This window comes from Trichinella spiralis, assembly GCF_000181795.1.
Source record: "Trichinella spiralis strain ISS 195 chromosome Unknown Scfld4, whole genome shotgun sequence".
NCBI classification, from domain to species: domain Eukaryota; kingdom Metazoa; phylum Nematoda; class Enoplea; order Trichinellida; family Trichinellidae; genus Trichinella; species Trichinella spiralis.
The window spans coordinates 228,296-249,608 of record NW_003526943.1 but is presented as its reverse complement, the minus strand read 5'-3'; the positions used below and the strand labels follow the sequence as shown (position 1 = coordinate 249,608).

Below are 21,313 nucleotides of genomic sequence, written 5' to 3'. Positions count from 1 at the left end.
TTAATTTTTTCAGACTATTTATTTAATTATCTATTATTATTTTATTATCCTATTATTTCATTTTGTAAATTTAATTATCTATTTTATTTTAAAAGCTTTCAGTGTTGTTAATTTTTTATTTTTGAACTGGTTGGTGTTCAACGGCTGCATGTTTAATTTCAGTGTTTAGTTGGATCTGAATAATTTTGTGGTTTTTTAGCATTCATCATGAAAAGTATTTCTTTATTGATCGTGTTTTTATGTTCAATCAGTTTTCTGCATGGTTCTGAAAGTGAATCTTCAAAAAGTGAGAAGGTAAGATGGAAATCTATGAAAATTAGCTGTATGCTCTTTTTCAAACTTAAATATATGTTATGTATCCTTTATGAAATATTTTTTTCGATGTTTTTTAACATTGATGATTTTTTATGATGATGGTCATTCTTGTTAGTGTGTTAAATGTTTTTATCCAATTTATCTTGATAGAGAAATGCCATAGTATTTTACATTTCTATGCTGCGATTTGTAGCTTGAACAGTAATAGTTAAGATTCTTTTTAGAGGTTGTAAGTTCTTTGAAAAATTTTGGCCTTTGTTTTTAGTCATATTCATCAGGTTTTAAAATCTGTTATTTCATTCTTGGCTCTGAATACTGCATTTGAGCACTTAAATAAATAATTGAATTTTACGGTTGTTAACTCTGTGTATTCATATTACTATATACCTGTGAATATTGTGTTTATTTGAATGAATTTGATGAAAACAGTTCATTTGTAGTACTCATCTAACTTTTTTTGTAAAACTGTTAATTTAGGTCGTTGCAGTTTCCTATGAGACTCCTGCTTCGCCGCCCGGTGCGTACTTTGCTGATCCATTCAAACACACAAATACTATTGGAAAGAAGTATGCTTTGAAAATATTTTTTTTCAAGTTGTGTTAAAGCTCTACATGGATATAAGAGATGAATATTTTTATTTTATTTATCATTTTCAGAGACATTTTCGGACACATTTTTACAATTCTTTATTCGTTACTTTTATACTGTAATGATTATCAAGTTCGAGTTGCTCTATTTTTCATATTTTTAATATATGAGAACCGTTTAGCAATTTTCCTTTGAAAAGTAAAGTCGTTATACTTTGTTCAATACCTACACTGTATGAAAAATAATTAAATTTTTAACAATATCTAATTTTTGATTATTGATATTTTGAATTAATGTTTAATGAACGAATTGGTTTTGTAAGAAATGAATGCTTGAACATAAAGTTAATTCTAGTTCAGTTTTGTATGGCATTTTATTATTCAATTTATTTAGATGGATTTTGTCTATGGCAAAAAAGGAAGGGGTCGATGAAGATATTGCAAAATATGACGGTATACAAGTTTATGTAGTTGTCTATATAAATTTATGCTAAATTCTTTAGGAGAATGGGCTATTGGAGAATGGAATGAACCTTTGTTGAAATATGATTACGGATTAATTGTTAAAGTAAATTTGTTAAATTACTTTGTTGAACTTTATTTTGCATGACTGTGAACCTTGGATTTTAGAAAAAAGCGCGTCATCATGCAATTTCTTCTAAATTGGACCGTATATTTCACTTTTCTAGCAAGAAGCCACTCATTGTTCAGTAAATGTTAATTTTTGCAGTTTTATCTATTGTAATTTCTATTTTTTTTTTATCAAAAGGTATGATGTCAAATTTCAAGAAGGTCAAGAATGTGGTGGTGCCTACATTAAATTACTTACTCATTTGCCTACTTTGAAGCTAGTAAGTTATTTATTCAATAATATACCTTTTAAAATTTTCATCATTATTTTTAGACTGAATTTGTGGACAAAACGCCTTACGTGATAATGTTTGGGCCAGATAAATGTGGCTTAAATGCCAAAGTGCATTTTATTATTCGTTATAAAAATCCATTTTCAGAAGAATATGCGGTATTACAGCATATGATTAACTTTGATTTATTCTTTGTATTGAAATTCTGTTGAATATAGGAACATGCAGCACCGCAAAGCACTCAACCAATTGAAAGTTACTTTACCGATCGAAAAACGCATCTTTACACTCTTGGTAAATATACAGTTGTTATAACGATATTTTTGAATCTATCAGAAATTATTTCAGTGTTGAATCCGGATGACTCATATGTTATTTATATTGATCAGAAAGAAATTGTGCGTGGCAATTTGAAGACTAGCCTAGAGTATAATTTAAATATGCTTATTTATAAGTGTTTGTTGTTTAATTGTGCAAATTTAGACCTAGCATAATTCCACCCGAAGAAATTGATGATCCAAATGATAGAAAACCAGAAGATTGGGACGAAAGAGAAGAGTTGATGAAAGTTATTTGAAGGAAAATTGTTATTTTTACTTCTGTCTGATTTCAGGATACCAGATTCAAAGGCAGTGAAACCAGATGATTGGTAGGTTTCAGTTTGTGAGATGAATTATTATTATTTTATAATTATTTATTAAGGGATGAAAATGCTCCAGAGTATATTGAAGACGATAATGCGGAGAAACCATCAGGTTGGCTAGATGATGAGTCAGAATACATTCCTGATGATAAAGCAGAAAAACCTTCGGATTGGTTTGTAAATGAAATTTAAAGATTTTTCTGTATATAACGATGATTTAAATTTCAGGGATGAAGAGGTGGATGGAACTTACGAAGCACCTTTAATCAGTAGTTATACGTTAAAACGTAGTTCAGTTTTATAAATTGTTTTGTTGCTAGAAAATCCAAAATGTGCGTCTGCACCTGGTTGTGGTGAATGGAAACGTCCTACAAAAAGGAATCCGGCATACAAAGGAAAATGGTTACCACCCATGATAAAAAATCCTGCATACAAGGCATATTTGTGTTACGTTTATTACTTTTACGATTAGTTTAATGCATTTGATTTTTAGGGTAAATGGAAGCCCCGTCAAATACCGAATCCAGATTATTTTGATGTTGAGAATATATTTTCTACAATGGAACCAATTGTACGTTTAGATAACAACTGAAAATATAATATTCTTTGTTATTTATTTAAATTTTAAGGCGGCAATTGGTATTGAATTATGGACCATGAGTGATGGCATTTTTTTCGATAATTTTCTGATCACTGATAAAAAGGAAGTGGCGGATAATTTTGCTTCAAAAACTTGGGCGGCAAAAGCCTCGGTCGAAGGAAGCTCATCGAGTGTTAGCACATGGACTATCAAATTATTTGTATCATAATTTAATTTAGTGTAAAATATCATATAATTTTATAGAAACAGTCAGTTCTTGAGAGTTTGGTTGAAGCTGCAAATACAAGACCTTGGCTTTGGGCAGTTTATTTCGTGATGACTTTGATTCCCGTTGTTTTGGTGTGCATATATTGTTTTGGTTCATCGAAGGTTCGACTGATGATTTGGCAGATAAATTATTATTATTATTATTATTCTTAAAATATAAATTTCCTTATTCATCTTAGAAGGATGTGGGGATGAAGAAGAAATTTGATGTTCCAGCTACTGATGATGAAGGCAGTGAAGAAGGTGATAATGACGTGAAAGACGATGCAAAACAGAATTTTCAGAATGCAGAAGTGAGTGAGAAAAAAAAGTTTATATGTGTGATAATGAATCGTAATCATGGCAAATTTTAGGATGCTGGTGAATTTTCAAAAGAAGAACGGAGTGATAGCGATAATGACAGCGATGATTATGTATGCATGCATGCATTTATTTATTCATAATTTTTTTCTGACATACTGCTGATTAATTAACTGGTAATGTTTATTTATTTGCAGTCTCCAGTCCGTATGGAAAAAAGTGATCAGAACGAACGTTCTCCTCGTCGACGAGTTCGTCGTGAAAATTAAACATTGCTTCACTTTGTTCGATGTACCATAGTTGCCTTGTTATTTATTATTTCTTGTTAGATGTCGTCAGCCGTTAGATAAGAAGAAGCTGCTTGGCGTTCAAGTTACACATTTTGGAGCACTTTTTACAGCTTTGGGTTTCCAATAGTTATGCTTGATTGAAATGTGTTCGTTCTTCATTTTTTATTAATATAATTTTTAGAATTCTTGCATTTTTGATTCTTGTGCTTATTATAATAGTGAGTGCAGCGATATTGTGATTGTTCATTTTTGGCGGGCATTTCGTTCTTGGGCGGATGCTTTTGCTTATTTTGTATCCTCAAAGTTGAGTTGCTTGAATTTAAATTGCTCGACTTTTGTTCATAATTATATTTTCAAAATAAATGTCAATCAAAAAAGAATCGTTTTACATTTTTCACAATTCTGATTTAGATTTGCGTTTCAAACAATTGCAATAACTTTTGACGTTGATGAATTTGCTCAGTATTTGAGATTTTGATTAAATGAAAACATAATTTACTTTAAATAATAACTGCAACAGCACGCAATACAAACTTGGATGTTATCAGAGAGATGAAGTTGTGAAAAAATAGGAAGACAGTGAAGTTACTACTCTTCAGATTGCAGAGTAGTTAGAGCTGCTTTTTCTAGAGAGTCCACAAAACCATCAGTTAAGCTTTGCCTTGCGGTAACATAATTCTCATTCGACAATTGTCTGATTAAATTCTCCTCATCCAGCGGTTGCATACTGGGCAGTGGATCGCCGGGTTTTACCGACGGAAGTCGGAATGCTTCGCGTCTTTTTGGGCCAGTAGATTTGCGAAAGTTCCTCTTGTCATCTTCTTTAATATGGCAACCGATGGCAGCTAGAAATGCTTTTCGAAATTTGCTATTCATGAAGCAGTAAGTAATTGGATTGGTACAAGTGCTCAAATAAGCCATTATAAGAAATGTAACGTAACAGCTGGCATCGAACAACGCTGGCCGAATTATCACTACCAGATAGAAGGTGTAGAATGGCATCCAGCAGATGAAAAACTCTGCCACAATAGCAGCTAACATTTTTATTACTCGTTTTTTTGTTTGCAAACTTTTTTCGATATGGGTGCTTCGTAGAAAAGCTCCACTTAAGCGTGCTCGACTGCGCTTCGACTGATTGGCTGATTCCCCATTGGACCCAACCCCGGCAGTTTTAGGTCGGTTGGGAAAGAAAAAGCCACTGCAGGAGGTGGCAAGCTTGAAAGCAGTCCAACCATTTTTTGATTGGCGTTTTTCATCTGGTTCATCAATCAGCTGATCAGTGGTATCTAGCGAACTTTGCCGCGTACCCGATTTGCTGTTCAATAATGAAGGCTCTACAACAATACCAAAAAAGAACAAATTAGAAAAGCAAAAAATATACACTCTGAATTAGAAAATGAAAATTTTATTTTTCCCTCTTAAAGATGCTTCAAATAAGATTATTAAATATGAACAACAAATATATACATTCACTTAATGAGCATGATGTTATACTACTGATGTGTGTTATTGTTGTTGTGTAAATATGCCAATCTAGCGGTATCATTTGGAGCCCTTTCTTGATTGCAGAGATTTAATGGAAATATCTTACACCTCTCTGCTATCATTCTGATCTTCAAATTTGAAAATAGTTGAATTTAAAACATTTCATTTTACTGCTAAAAGTTGTGCGTATTCCATTTTTCATTTGAAATTCTTAAAAAATGCATCACTGGAATCAAACAACAAATCAATTTACAATTATTCATAAACATAAACAGCATCATTCATAATTTTGATGTTGCATATTAAGAAATACAGTTAAAAATATTGTTAACATATTAGCTAACATATAAAGTAGTTTTAATGATGAAATATTTATCAATGTTTATTAACCATTTTGTTTAATCGTGTCTTTGTTATGAAAAAAAAATTCTGTCCATTATGCATAGAGCATTATGTTCATTACAGACTTCCACATGCTGACTAAATTCAAAGTTTATTTTACTTAATTATTATTGAAAAATTTGCATGAAAACCAAAAGCAAAAAGTTTATAGAAAAAATTATTCATTTAAATTTATTCATAAATTTAATTAGATTACCTCAAACTACAGTCATATTTTATTACTTTTTAAGTACTGTTTCTTCACTTTAAACAAAAATTTATAAAAGATTTTTTTGATCATATTTTTTTATGAAACGATCTGACCATATATGTAAACACAATGGACAATTTTATAATAAGCATAGGATGAATCAATCTTAAAGTAAGTACCAAAGTTCAGATGCGATAAAATTGCTTTTCAACCACAATTTTTGCTTTTATAGATAACAAAAATAGATCGTCAGATTTGCTATGCCAACGTCTGAAATGAAGCTGATGGTTGAATAAAGCAAACAGATTGAATGCAATACACCAGTGTGTATGAATGAATTGCAGTTTTCATGATTGGGGTTATACAGACTTATAAATAAATATAGAGAAAAAATATCAATAACTTTTTGTTTCTTTTTCAATAATTCGTTTATTGAATATTTATATATGTCTTGCACTGACAATGACATTTCTGTCATAAATTTAAATATAATTTGACATATGCAATATTTCACATTTAACCTGCAAACTGAAGCTCAATACGGCTCCAAAAAGAAAATGCCAAATTATGTAAAAGCAATAAAATGAATATGCAATATTTGTTTAATCGATACTGTTGAAATTTTAATAATATCATTATATTACATTTTTATTACGGAAAAGTAATTATTTTGAACAAGCACTGCATTCATCTACCACGTTCAACGTAATCTATGATAATTTCAAAATTTCTGAGCATATATATATATATGCACCAGTATCAGCTACAGTAATCATCAACATTATAAATAATAATGAAAGTTATAAAATAAGAATAAAAGCTCAAACTTTACTTCACTGCTTAATATTGCAGAACAATTTTTGAAATAAAAAGTATGGCTTCCATCGTTCTGATTCATTCTAATGAACTGACATTAAAGTGCAAAAATGTCAACTAGAACAATGACAAATCGCAGTTGATTAGTGGTGCTTTTCTACGCTTGATTGCACTGTTATTAATCTTCAGCTTTTGTTTAAAATATTGATTTTTAAATCACAAAAGATATGAAAATGTATTCTAAATGATGACGACATTCTGCCAAAAAAGACAGGCGTCAGTTAAATTGTCACCAAGCATAACAAATGCGTTGGAACTTCTTCTGCCTCAATGCTTTGCCTCAATCTACAGTACTGATAGTAACATTTACTGTATTGATTATCAGTCTGGTGCAAACACAATTTTGTTTTAAAATTACTTATTTTTACGTCGATTATAAGACTTGAAATATCAAATATATTTAAAAAAATGAATTTTTCCATTATCAAGACAAAAAATTAAATTTAATTATGAAATTTTAATGTGCAAGTTTTAATAAAAATTTTAATTTTTTTGAAATATATTGCAGAAATGCTATTTCGACATTTATGAAGGCAATGAATTTTGTTAATAATTCAAAAATGCTATTTATCACAAACCAATTCAACTGACTCTAGCAAAAATAATAAGAAATTTTATATTGGAATTTTTTAAGCGTTATTGCATTTTTTCTTAAATTTATAACAATTAATTAACTAAAATATAAATAACAATTGCTCTTACCAGATTGTTGGCTGTGTAGCTTAATGCCTAGCCATAAGCTCCGTATAACCAAACTGTAAAGCATTGTCATAATTATCAAAGGGATAATGAAGAGAACGAGAGAAAGAAAAATGAAGTAGATCAGTTGGGCTTGTCCTGAAGGCCAGTTATCACGACAATTTAGCTGTCCTAAACATTCAGAAAGATATGTTATACTGTAAATGATAAACTGTGTTTCTTTATTCATTTTCATGATTTCATTTATACATGTAAGTGGAAACTTATGTTTACTAAAAGTATGATATTTTTTAATAAGAAATACTGCGGCTCCATAGCAGGTAAACTTATATGAAAATAGTTTTTGCAAAATAACACTTTAATCAAAAAGATTTAATTTTAAATTTAATGATCAGATTAATTTTAAATGAAAAGAAATGGAAAAAAATGTTTCACCTGGACGAATTTCAATCACTTCAGCAACAATGGCTTGAGGAATGGAACAAGTAAAAGAAGCTGTCCAAACAATTATCATCATTCTAACGACATTAGATTTGGTTTGCCACTGTCTTGACTGTAGAGGCCGACAAAGAGCATAATAACGTTCCAAAGCAATGGCCACCAATGTATTTGCATTTGCGGCCACAGAAACAGCTTAAAATACAATCAAGCTTATGCTATTCATTTCCACAATTTAAATAAAATGCAAATTTAATATTTAAAAGGATAATTATAAAAAATTATTACTTAATGGGGGAGAATTATTTTTAAAATATTCTTTCAGTAAACATGGACTTATACAGTTGTAAATAAATCATATTAACAGCATAGAGAAAATGCTCGCAGTTGGCTGGTGTTAAACGGCATAAATGAATGCCTCAGTTTATAACTTGCTTATAACATTATAAAAGCTGAAAGCATATATTTTTATACTTAAACAAAATTCTTGAATTAAATATTTCAGTGGAAAACCAGCAAATCAGTTTTTGTGCAATAATGTGATGTTAGTACTGATGAATTTTATGTAAATTGTAAAATGCAATTCAACATTTTTAAAAGTATAAAAAGTTCCCATTGTCTAAAATTTAAACTAAATACACTTCTCCTTTCATAATAATAATAATAATAATAATAATAATAATAATAATAATAATAATAATAATAATAATAATAATAATAATAATAATAATAATAATAATAATAATAATGAAAATAATCAACAGATCAACAAAATTATTAATTTATAATTAAAAAAATGTTTGAAGCGAATTCAATTTATTCAAGTTTAATTACAATGCCATGTTTTAATGATATAGTGAGTCCTAGTAATTTTGGGCATTTATTATTTTCGTTCTATTTTAAGCCAAATTTATATTGCAACTAAGCAAGATAACATTGAAAATATTACAAATAATTAAATTTAATAACAATCCTAACAAACATTCTTAAAATGAAAGCTTCCAAAAATAAGCATATCATTTCCAAAAGAATAATTTTTGAAGAATAATATATATCGCTCTTCTCATTACTTCAGAATCAAATGAACTGCTATAAACAATTAAAATTTTTTAATTTATCACCTAATAACATAAATTTAATTTGTAATAATTCACGATTAAATCATACATAAATAGAATTTGTTTTTTATCATGTAAAGTTAGAGTTTGAATATAAATGTTTAAATATTTTTTGACTAATGTTACACAGAGTTGAAACATGCTTTTACTTGAACTTTTACCAGGATTCCATATTAATTCTACTGAATGTTATGCTTATTTTAAAATTTTCAAAAGAACGTCTTAGACAAGTTAAAACTATAGAAGGATTGTATTTTCTTTTGGAAGCAGATATTGCACATTTTTAACATTACATAACCGATTTTCTTTTAAATATTACAAAAAATTGAATAAAAAAAAGTTGTACTAGTAGAATTGGAAAAAGTAAATGCATCAGTGTAAAATTCTTCTATTCATTGCGATACTGTAAATAGTTGAAATATACTAATAAAATGAAATAAAATAACTATTACCAAAATAAAAAAATCAATTACTTTTCAAAAAAATAATCAAAATAAAGTTCATTTACTTGAAAAATTAGATTTTATTGAATTTCAGGAAAACTATTCAGTATTAACTAAATATTAATGTAGCATGAACATTAAATTTAACGATCAAAAGAATTAGCTTCTTAAATGTTTTTTATCTGAAGGAAAAATGAAATTCTCCTAAAATTAAATAGAAAAAATGAATATTCCTAATCGCATCAAAAAATTTATTCCAGTCAGATGCAAATATTTAAAAGATTGAATAACAAATTCAATATTTAAATTATTTATTTTTATTTATTTAAAAAAGGAGAGTTGTTTTTCCGTAACAAATAAATTACTCACTTGAGCTTTCTGACACTAATGAAGTTTATAATGAAGTAATTCTGAGATTATTTTAATAAAAAATAAATAAAATAATTCACTGATATGTCATTTTTAGAGTTTTTTAGATTCTACAAATTTATTTATCAAGGACTATAGTAAAAAAAAGTAATGAAAATCGACAGTTGATATGCTAGAAATGTGTGAAATAAAATTATAGAATTGAAATAATAATAATATGTAAATTTTAAAAATTTTACTTACGTTGTAAAAAGCTAATCAACGTACACATCCATTTCATTTTTTGACCCCATATGAAACATTGAAACAAAATTGCCGTCAATGTGGGAGGCATGCAAATTAATGTGAGCAACAAATCGCTGATGGCCATATTCAAGAGAAAAAGGTTGGTTATTGTCCTCATCCAACGATTTTGCACAATTGTTACAATGACAAGACTGTTTCCAATTACTGACAAGCAGAAAATGATGGTGAAAACGACCATCAGCAGCTTGTTTCCGCTGCTGTCGATCAATTGGCAAGGTTCAGGCAATTCTTCATAAGGGGAGATGTTTACAGTTCTTACTGTAAGATTTACCAGTACAAGTGAAAGTGGCGCTTCGTGAGTGGTCACGTTGTCCATATTTGCAAACAACCGCCGCAGTCGTTAGAAGACGGAACTAAGCCGAACAATTGAACTTCTCTATATCTAAAGATGTTAATTTATTAGTCTACTTTTGAAATTGAAATTTCAGAACTTTTCAATAATGCATCATTTTCAAATTTAGCAATGAAATGCAAAGTGCAAACAATATTTTCCATAAATTAAAAAATTTTCATAAATTAAAAAAACAACAAACACGCTCACCGTGCTGACGCAGAAAACAAATTTTTAATCTTGCTGTTTTAAAACCAACCATCCCCAGAGTGCTATACATTCTGCTTAGCGTTGACAAAAATCTTAAAGGAAATCCCTGAGGTGACTAGGGTAAAAATTTAATTGAAAACTATAACAAAGAAGAAACAAGAAGCACCAAAGAGAGAGAGAGAGAGAGGAATAAAAGCAAAATCTTCTGCTTGCGTCTGGGCAAAAGCTGCGGTGCCGATGGCAGAGGTTGTTGCTTCAAGTAGAAAAGGGCAATAGAAAAGATTGTAAACTTTTCAAAATAAAATTGCAAACATAGAAAATTTTTGATCTGCTAAGTCTTTTATTAGCATTATCATAAATTTTTTGTTTTCAAATTACTTCCTTCTAATATGCAAATTTAAAAAAATGAATGAAGTGACTTTGTGGAGAAAGAGCTGAACAACCGTTTGAAAGAAAGCAATAATGGGCTGGTTGATTGGCGTAAATGGTGGCGATTTCCTAATTTTTAAACAAACCCTTTAAAAGTTTAGCTGGACATTGATTTTCCACTACTCCAGTTTCCCCATCGTTAATAAGTATGAAACTGTGACCAACTGGATTAAAGAGGACACTTAATGCATGACAGATTGTTGTGATGGTCCAATCCCGTATGACTGTCCTTCCCTTGAGCAGCAGCTTATTGATCTCGATTTGGTAGTGTTACTTATTTTGAAAAATGCACGGCAAAATTGAATGTTCAGTTGGTCGGTTATTAGAATAAAAATGTTCAAAATACTTCTTTTATTGCTCATTGACAAATTTCTTCTTTAAACATTTATTTTCAAAAACATTTATCATCAACTAAATATTTAACTGAAAAAATGCATATATCAAGTATTGTGTAAATTGGATAATAATTAAATAGCAATACATTGTTCATATTGTTGTATAGTAGTCCAAAATAAGAGATTAAAAAATTTTGTTTGCAAACTTTCCAATTTTCATATTTAAAATGAAATTTCAATTTTGCTTCATACATAATTGGCCAAATTGTAAAGCAAAGAATAATCATTAACTATACAGTACAGTACAACTAACAAAAATACATGCAAAAAAGATAAACGAGTTGTTTATTTGGAATGAATTTTTTTATGATATAAAAAACATCTCTGCATTCATTACGTGATTAATGAAAGTGAATTTTTTACTTTTTTACTTTGAAAAAAACAAACCAGGCAAAGGAAAATAGGCAGACGAAGTCCTGAAAAAAATGCCAGTAATTTGAACTAAAAAGTAAGTATTTTGGAAAAATGCATATATATATATATATATATATATATATATATATATATATATATATAATATAGTTTTCAGATTTGCGTAATAAAGAAACTTAATACATAAAAAATAAAGAAAATTGAAATACTCTTAAATTTTCAGTCAAAAACTGAAAATTTTTTTAATATTTGACTTGTTGTTGGAAAATTGAAAAAACATAGCACTTATTGTAAAGTTGCAGAATGTTCTTCTTTGCACATTATTATTCATCAGTTATGTGATGTTAATAGAAAATTAAAAGCAAACAAGTCATATTTTAAAGTCAAATGCAAAATTATCAAACAATGAATAATTTATTAAATTGTAGAAATTTGAAAAGGACAGCTGTTGGAATGGATGTTGTGTGCAAATTGCCTCTGCAATTTTTCGTTGCATAAGTTTTAATGACAATACGTTTCTGTTATCAGTAGCGAAGAATTTTCAAATCAATAACAAAAATAAATCTTCAATTTTATCTGTGCATTTTGATATTTCACTACTGAGCAACTGAACAAAACTTTATTCAAATATATATAAGCTGCGTGTGTGTATGTGTATGAGTACGTTTTGCATACAAGCAGAACAACAATGAAGAAGTTGAATGGACACATTTCAGCTTCAGAAACGAGAACGAAATATTGTTAGAATTTCATAGAGAGCAATTTTCGGACACTTGATTGTGGAAAAAAAAGAAAGTTCTCGTCAATAGCTTATTAGATTTTAGAAGGTCTGCGTGCTTTGCTTTTTATCAAAGTTGCAAACGCGCGCATGTGCTGCCACGGTGGGTTACAAATTTTGCAGATTGCAAATTTAGCTAAACAATTTAAAGCAAGGCTACCACAATCAAAATAAATTGAAACTGTAATTGGAGAATTCAAAACTGAAAACATTTACCAACGCTGGAAAATAGCTTTCATTTAGCTTCAATTAACAAAAAAGTGCCAAAACAAAAGTAAAACAAAACTTCATTCTAATCAAACTCAACTCTTTTAAATGCTGTAGTCAATCAGAGAAATATTGCTATTTGATATAAATTATGCGCAAGTTATTAAATTATATTTAAAAAAAACAACAATTGTATCGATTTTTACTATAATATACAATTAATTCATGTTTATTATTTTTGATAGGAAAATATTTCAAATTGTGCTTTATCATGCAACTAATTAATTTTAAATCATCGTGTGGATTTTGAATATGGGTGTGAAGTTTATATTAGACATCAAAGAGCAAAAATGCAGACAAAGCAAATTAAATCAACTTGTCCACTGAATTCGTATTTGTTAGTGCAGCTGACTAATTTATGATTAATTTTCAAATGGTTACGTGTTTTTCTGATGCTTGCTTGCTTGCTTGTTAGCAATTTTGTTTCACTTTTAATTTTAATTAATTGCCTAATTTACAAATATGACATCTATTGCATTTCTTATTTTAAAGCAACATCATTTTTCACATGATAAGCTGCGAAAGCGATGACAAATCACATGTACATACTGAGATGCAATATTAAAAAACAGCAACTAGCCAATTTTGTTTGTGGTTTTTTTCTTTATGTTCATAAATGAGCAAACAATTATCACAACATTGTAATTAGCAATTAACTGTGTTTATAAAGCATTATCTGATAATTTCGACAAACCGTTATATGTGTATTTTATTTAAAAAACAATATTACCTCAGAAATAATGAAATATGTATTCCAAATCTGATTCCCATAAAAAGCCGTTAGAACTTAACTCTTTCTGTTGATGTTGAAGTTCGAAATTAAACTGTATAAAAGCAAACCAACTTAGATTTGTGCTCAAATCAATCGAGGAAAAAAAAGAGCTTGCAACAAGCAACAAAACGATAACAATGCAAAGACCAATGAAAAGTAGAATTTTAGAATACGTTGACTCTCAGTTGATGGAATTTTTGCCATCTGCTATTCAAGCGACTAAGTGATTTTTTTCTCCTTTGAATTAAATTGTTTTTCAATGCTTATAATCTTTATTTTTATATCATTTGAATTCTATCAATGCATAACTACATACGATGGCTATGCAAATAACAGACTGCTGCTACTGCAGGTATAGGTATTATGAATCACAGAATTGTTTTTTATTTTTCAAATCTCACTGTGCAACAGATCAACATATTTATTGATTATGTTGACTAGCTGTTTAATTATTTGTAAAAATATATATTATTATTGTTTAATTAAATTGCCACTCTTACAATCGAAAAGCAACATTAAATGGAAAGTGCAATTATTAATGTATCATTAAAATACAGTAAATGTAGTCCAAACGACGCAGATATCAACTTATTCATCATAAGAAATTTTTATCGTAGATGAATAATAAAAATTTTTCTTATGTAAACGAAAGTTGAATGCAAAACAAGTAGAAACGTAAAGAATGATTATTGAGTGGCAGGAAAACTAATTATTGCTAAAGCTCACGTCAGGTGCTATTGAAAGATTTACGACAACACTACGTAAGCATCTATCTGATTTCTGCATATTGGTTGTGGTATAATAAAAGGACATTACGAAATGTTGTAGAAAAAAAAACATTTTTCATTGCCAAACCCTAAACCAAGAAATTTATTCGTCAATCCAAATCATGACAGTGTGTAACATTGTTGCAAAGGATACCCGTTCTATATATATAATGCATAGAATAGAAATCTATAAAAAGTATAATGCAGTTGTTTTATGTTAATTTTAATAATAGTGAAGAAAAACTTACAAATGTTTAAATTTCAATAGAATGAGTTATAATTAAATGATTTTTCTCAGTGCATATTCTGATCTTGATTCTACATAGCCTTTCACACAGTTCACGCAAAAGATATTTTGAAATGCACATATTCTCTCTTTAATCTTAGTTGACTGTTTACATTGTTATTGTTCTCATCTTTCTCATGTTTTGAGCAAAATCAGTTAGTGAATATTATTATATAGGAAAATGGAAACGGCTTTTATTGTCATTCTACAAAGGCAGACTTCATTGCAATTGAATAAAGTCAGTGATTTCCTTCACTTTAATGATTCAACATACAAACAAAAGAATGAAATAGCATTGTTTCACGGGTGCATACAGAAAAACAAAGCGCTTCATTGATAAGAGGAAAATAATGTGAAAATTATTTAAACTATCAAAATGAAAAAATATTTTAAGAAAGCAATGTAACAAAATAAAAAATGGCAAATAATCATAAAAGTTTGAATGAGAATGAAGCTAGCACACTTTAATTCAGCAGCAAATAAAATCTGAAATGTTTATTTGAAATTTAAGCTTAAATCGCATTTTTATTAGCAATTTGTCAATATTCAGGAAGTTGACAGTTTAAATTTAACAATAAAAAATAGCTAATTTTTGAACATTATAAATATAAATATATTTATTAAATCATCAGACATTTATTAATTTCTATTTTTTCTGACATAAACGATTATAATATTAATTCGTCTGGCAATTAATTGCTCATAAAATATAATAAACTTGTCATTTTTTTCTGTAATACTATTATGCATTTGCAGTAACTTCTGTTTGTTTTGAAATTATGCATATATGATAAATTTTAATAAAAAGGAAACAACAAATAAAAAAATATGAAGAAAACTTAAAAATTCTAAATATTGCCTACATGAATAGATGTCAACGTATTTATTGATATCAGTAGTTTATAAAATGCTGCGAATAAATTTAACATTCAAATTAATTTAAAAGTTCACGACATAGATATGTGAAATTAGTAATATTTAACAAAATTTCTTTGATTGCTTTAATTCAATTTTTCGACTGTCATCATTAAGATTAAGTCAAAATCTATTAAGAAAATTCAAAAAAATCATTTTCATTAAAGTTTAGAATTTAACTTACTCATTATTGATTTGTAATTTAAAAATCAAGAATTCATGAAATCTTCTGCAGCTTCAAATACTTCATTAAATTTCATCAGCTGTGCTGGGACAAATTTATACGCTGATTTAGCATTACGGACATAAAAGTGATTCTGGTACTTTAAATTTTCAGTCAGATACAGATGCAATTATGAAACTTTTTCTATAAAACTTTCTGTTTAGCTTTCAATCCAACTTCAACACAATCTACAAAACCTTGCAAAAAGTAACATTACAAAATGTGCTTCACATACTGTAGATATGAAATGATGATGTTGCTTATATCATCCGCTGAGGGCAAGTTGGTAAAACATTTCTTCTCAAAAATATTTTGTGAGCATGATTGCTAATGTCAACAATGAATATGAAATAAAAACTTTTTCAGAAAGCAATGAATTTCCGTATTATTTGATTATAAATCAAAGCATCTTTGTAAAAAAAATTTGCCCAACATATATGTTGGTGATGAACGTTGCATTTTGATGCCAAAAAGATTTCTTCCGGCCAGTGAAAATGAAAGCAGTAAATTTTCATTTTTACGTCAATATCTGTCAGCAGATGATAGTCTATTTTATTTTACTTTTAAAAAATATATTAGCTTGTCTCGATGGTACACCATATACAACAAATGTGAAAAGTGCATAATATGCCATTGACCATGAATTATTAAAACAGTCAGTTTATAGTTGAGCATAAATTATTAGATATATAAAATAAAAGATTTGCTCATTTTATATTAAAAAAGTTTTGAAATAAATATAATAATAAATGAATTAAATTTTCACGATGGATTTATATAATTGAAATAAACTGAACTAATCAAAAGAAAGAGAAACAATCATTAATATTTTCACAGTGGTTTAGCTTTTTAATAGAATAAATTAGGGAAATTTTTCATTGCTCTGACTTTGATTTTTATGAAATTCAAGGTTTTATAAATTTTATAAGCATTAATTGGTCAAATATTGTGAATGAATCACAAAAAATTTTCCTACCGTTATCTGCATTGTCGCTATTAAGGAAATATACGGGATGATGAACACTTCAGTTTTCTTGTGTTCAATAAATGGCACTTTATTGAATAAATTCAACATTTTCGTTTTGTCCATTAAATTTTATCCAACTATCAAATATTCAAACATTTTGATTCCAAAACTTTTCCGGAATTCGTCAAAATTGAATAATACGCATCTGCTGCATGCTTAATGTCGTGATTGTTTTGTCCTGGGTCGCAAGATTTCACTTATTAGCTGTTGACAACGGCCCCGATGACTACTGCTTCTATCAATTTTAAGTTGATGTACACGTCAGCTGTAGCATTTTTACACGTCATCAACTTATGAATGCAAATTATATATAATAAACTTCTTGCTTCTAACTGGGGTTCGTCTTTCCCTCAGCGCCAAGTTCAAAATTTATTCCAACAAGCACGTTACTAATTTTCAAAGAAACTCTTTGTTCACGTACTACTGCACGAAAAATGCTGTTTCATCAAAAATAAAATAAGAAAAAAAGCTACTTCCTTATTTGCATAAATATTATATATTGTTTTTTCAAATACATTTTATAATTTTATTTAGAATTTGTTAACTATTTATTATTATTTTTATAAATCGTTTACTGTTATTACTAATTAACTATATTTTTCATAATTATTTGCATAAATTATGTAATTAAAAAATTAAGAAATGGAGGTTTCAACACTTCTCAAAGTAAACTTGTTGAACAATGAATGGCTAGTAGTGGCAAGTTCAGCTAGCAGACCAAACGAAAAAAAGGAAAAAAAACTAAAAATTGACATCTCTTTAGGGAAATATATGAATTGTTAACAACGTAATTTCTTGTTTGATGTCAAAATTGACGCGTTTCAAAAGTTTTTCTGAAATGCATCGGCGTAAATGAAAGGATTTGTCACTGGCCAATAGTTTGTCTTAAAAATATCTTCTTTTAAAATTGCCATATTGCTAATTATGATTTTTTTCGACTAACAAAAAGTTTTCACTTAAAAATAAGTATATCATTTTCTTGAAAAACATAATCCTTTTGCTGTAGAAACAAACGATGAATTAAAATTGTATTTCATTCATTTAACACAAGAGTTAAAGAATTTAAATTTTTTAGCTTTGAAAAAATACAATTCACAACATATGCTTGTATTCATTTGATACCAAGTACCTCTTTAAGCTGTATATGAAAAGTATGAACTATGAGAACAAACCACATTAATGAAATATTGCTATTAATGTAATACTTTATAATCATAATAATAATGCAAATGGTATTAATTTTTTATTCTTCAATTTAGTTCTTAATCCATGTTCTCCAGTTCAACTGCTGTATACGAAGAGAAATTGAAGTAATCTCTATCATTAAAAACATTTTATATAAAATTAAGCATATTTCTATAAAAATAATTAATGTTTCAAAGAATAGTTGGAAAAATGAGCAGTCATTGATGAAAAAAAAGCACAGTGATGATTCATGACTTACCAAACAAATTCAACTATAGTTGAAAAATAAAATACTTTAAGATCTAAAGGAAGTTTTGAAAATAAAATCCAATAATCAGGGAAGAAATACAGCTCTTTACATATTTTCTTATAATAAATAAACACTTTTAACATTGACATGTCATCAACGGAAGCAGCATATTAAATTGACATAAAATAAATCGATTTGTGATTAGTACTTGTCTACTGTTCAGGAGAACTCTTATGTAATATGCTCAATTCAATATTTATTTCCAGAAACACTCTATATGCTTCATAATTTCATTTATAAAAAATCATCCTTCTACATAAATTTTGCTGAGTGCTATACAATGCTAAAAAAGAAAAAACCAATAACTCATACCTCCTAAATTAAGCCGTTTTTTCCACTTTATTTTAAAAATCATTCTATTAATAAATCACTTTTGTGAAAATATGCAGTTACATTTCTTGTAGCTTATATGTATGCTATACGTTTATAAGAACTCATATATATATATATATATATATATATATTATTTATTTATTTTATTTTATTTTGTTTTGCTTTATTATAATAATAAATGTTTTAGACAAACATTGAATCAGAATATATATATTCAAATGTTTCAATATTTTGTTCAACTTGAAGAATTTTTAATTTAAATTCAGCTTCTTACAGTTCTTATACTGACTAATATTTTATCTAACAGTTCAGTATAAAACCAGGAAATAAATAAATAAAATATAATCTTGTATGTTGTAATGATAATGAAAATTATAGATATTGTAATCAAATGTAAAAGAGAATTTCTGTAGAATAGAAGTTTATCTGGATAGCATTTTCCTTGCTTTTTCTATACAATAATATTATTGTAATTTTGTGCATGATTGATTGGTTGCTTGCTTTAATTATAGATATTCATGATGAGAGATGCCTTTTGTTCCATTACAGTGAATATTTGGAAACTGCTTACTTAAGAGATGCCGCCCCTTCTTTCAAATAATTCATCGGTTATTCAGTATGAAGTGTGTTTGATCAGTCAACACTGAAGTGGACTGATTTACAATTGAATGCTATTTTGATTTACATGATTGTGCTTAAATTCGAAAAAAACTTTAATGAATAAAGAAAAGGCGGATTTAATTTCATTATCCATTTCATCTGTCGTCAATAATTTTAATATTTTTTAATACACATTTGTTTAGGGAACACATGTTATTATTACAATGTTTTGATGTATTTTTTTAAACATTAAGCAAGTACATATAAATAAATAAATATATTTAAAAAAAGCTAAAAACTGAGCTAAAATTTATTTCATGCAAAATCAAATTTCGAAATTTTAATAATATCATTGGCCAAAGATGGAAATTTGAAAGAAAAAAGAATCAAATAAATAAAACTAATTTCTTTCTTTGTATTCACTCATTTTTAATTTGCAATGCAATTAATGATGGAAAAGTTGCATCTCAAATTTTTGCATTGCATATTTTTGAAAATAAATTTCAATTAAAACGTAATTTTTAATAAAATTGAGCAATTTTTAAAAGGCCCACTTGCAAAATAATGATTTCTTTTCTAAAATTGAAATTCACATTGAAGCATAAATATAGCCGCTTTTACTATTTTTTTCAAAGCAATGCTAAATGATTTAGATATTGAACAAAAATTATTTTTTCAATTTCATACAGTAATAATTTTTTTAATATTTTCTATAAAGGGGGAAATATTTTTTTAAATATGCATATTCTTTAATTTAAAAAATACTAAATATAATCACGATGCGAACAACAAGAATGCTTTAAACGCATTAAGAATGTTGCTGATTCATTCAAAATAAAAAAAAAGCAGCACAAAAAATTAATATATATATTTTTTCAATCAGTTGATGCAATTCAACAAAAGAAGAAACTGCAATACTGTGCAATTTATTTTTATCTATTTATATTTTTAATAATAATTTTGTGACTCCCTGGAACCGGGAAAATCCTTTATTTGAAGAAAAAGAAGAAAAAAATTCAGTATAAATGCTTGCCGTGCTTACTTGCTGGTAGTGATGCTTGCTTATTTAGCAATTATTTCTAGAAAAATATATATCGGTAAAGTCTGCCTATTGCGCTTAATACATTAAAAAAATAATGCAAAAGAAATATATGCTTAGAAGAAGATTATGATGAGAAAGAAACGCTTTAAAATATATTCAAACAAGTAAACAAAAAAAATTATATTTGAAAATTGTTGGTGGTCTTGTCAGATGTGGCAAATGAGTTGTGATGCCAAAGGGTAGAATTTTCCATTACTTGACAATACGAAAGATGCACCCTTTGAAATAGACGCAATTAAAGTATTTTTGGGTAGAATTTGAAATCGTAGAGCAACCCCATGATGAAGAGCATTTTTGAAATAGCAGTTCTTTTTTCTTGTTTGAAAACAAATAAATTAACAGCAGCATAACTTTTCATGATGCATAACTTAATTGAAAATCAAATATTAAATCAAAAAAACTAATATAGAAGTCTTATTGTTCAAATTTTGCAATTTGCAGTTAATTATGCTATCTTGATAATTAATAAATTGATTTTTCAAAAATGAAGGCAAAAAATTAAGTTCAAATCTCAGCATTAATTCTTAAATTTTCTTTAAGCAAAATTTAATTCTCAATATTCACACAATGGTATTCTGATTTTTTAAATAAATGTAACAATTTTACCTGAGCATTTTTTAGAATAATTTTAGAAAAATGCTGATGTACGGGATTTCTGGGATTTCAAAAGATGACCCCAAATCAAGCTTTTAAATGGCAAACACTGGAATTTTATTTATTGACAGTTAATATTTGCTATCTTCGCTTGCTTTGGTGATGTAGGCGTTTGAGCAATCCAATTACAGCTTGATTGTCCAGCAACAATGAAAATCAATAGAT

The 21,313-nt window shown here is 27.9% G+C and overlaps 2 protein-coding genes across 2 annotated transcripts; one reads left to right on the top strand and one right to left on the bottom strand.

Moving 5' to 3' along the window:
* Positions 1–207: 207 nt before the first annotated feature.
* Tsp_00061 (calnexin) lies at positions 208–3,429 on the top strand. Its single transcript, XM_003375807.1, has 17 exons — positions 208–294; positions 793–881; positions 1,297–1,355; positions 1,406–1,470; positions 1,533–1,612; positions 1,672–1,753; positions 1,807–1,923; positions 1,984–2,059; positions 2,114–2,192; positions 2,249–2,323; positions 2,379–2,414; positions 2,468–2,581; positions 2,637–2,677; positions 2,729–2,844; positions 2,902–2,946; positions 3,038–3,181; positions 3,259–3,429. The coding sequence occupies exons 1-17, from the start codon at positions 208–210 to the stop codon at positions 3,427–3,429; spliced, it is 1,476 nt and encodes a 491-aa protein (XP_003375855.1).
* A 1,025-nt stretch (positions 3,430–4,454) lies between these two features.
* On the bottom strand, positions 4,455–10,508 carry Tsp_00062 (cholecystokinin receptor). Its single transcript, XM_003375806.1, has 4 exons — positions 10,154–10,508; positions 7,954–8,151; positions 7,522–7,689; positions 4,455–5,200 (listed from the first exon to the last, which is right to left on the bottom strand). Exons 1-4 carry the CDS (start codon positions 10,506–10,508, stop codon positions 4,455–4,457), a joined length of 1,467 nt encoding a protein of 488 aa, XP_003375854.1.
* Between the last annotated feature and the right edge of the window lie 10,805 nt (positions 10,509–21,313).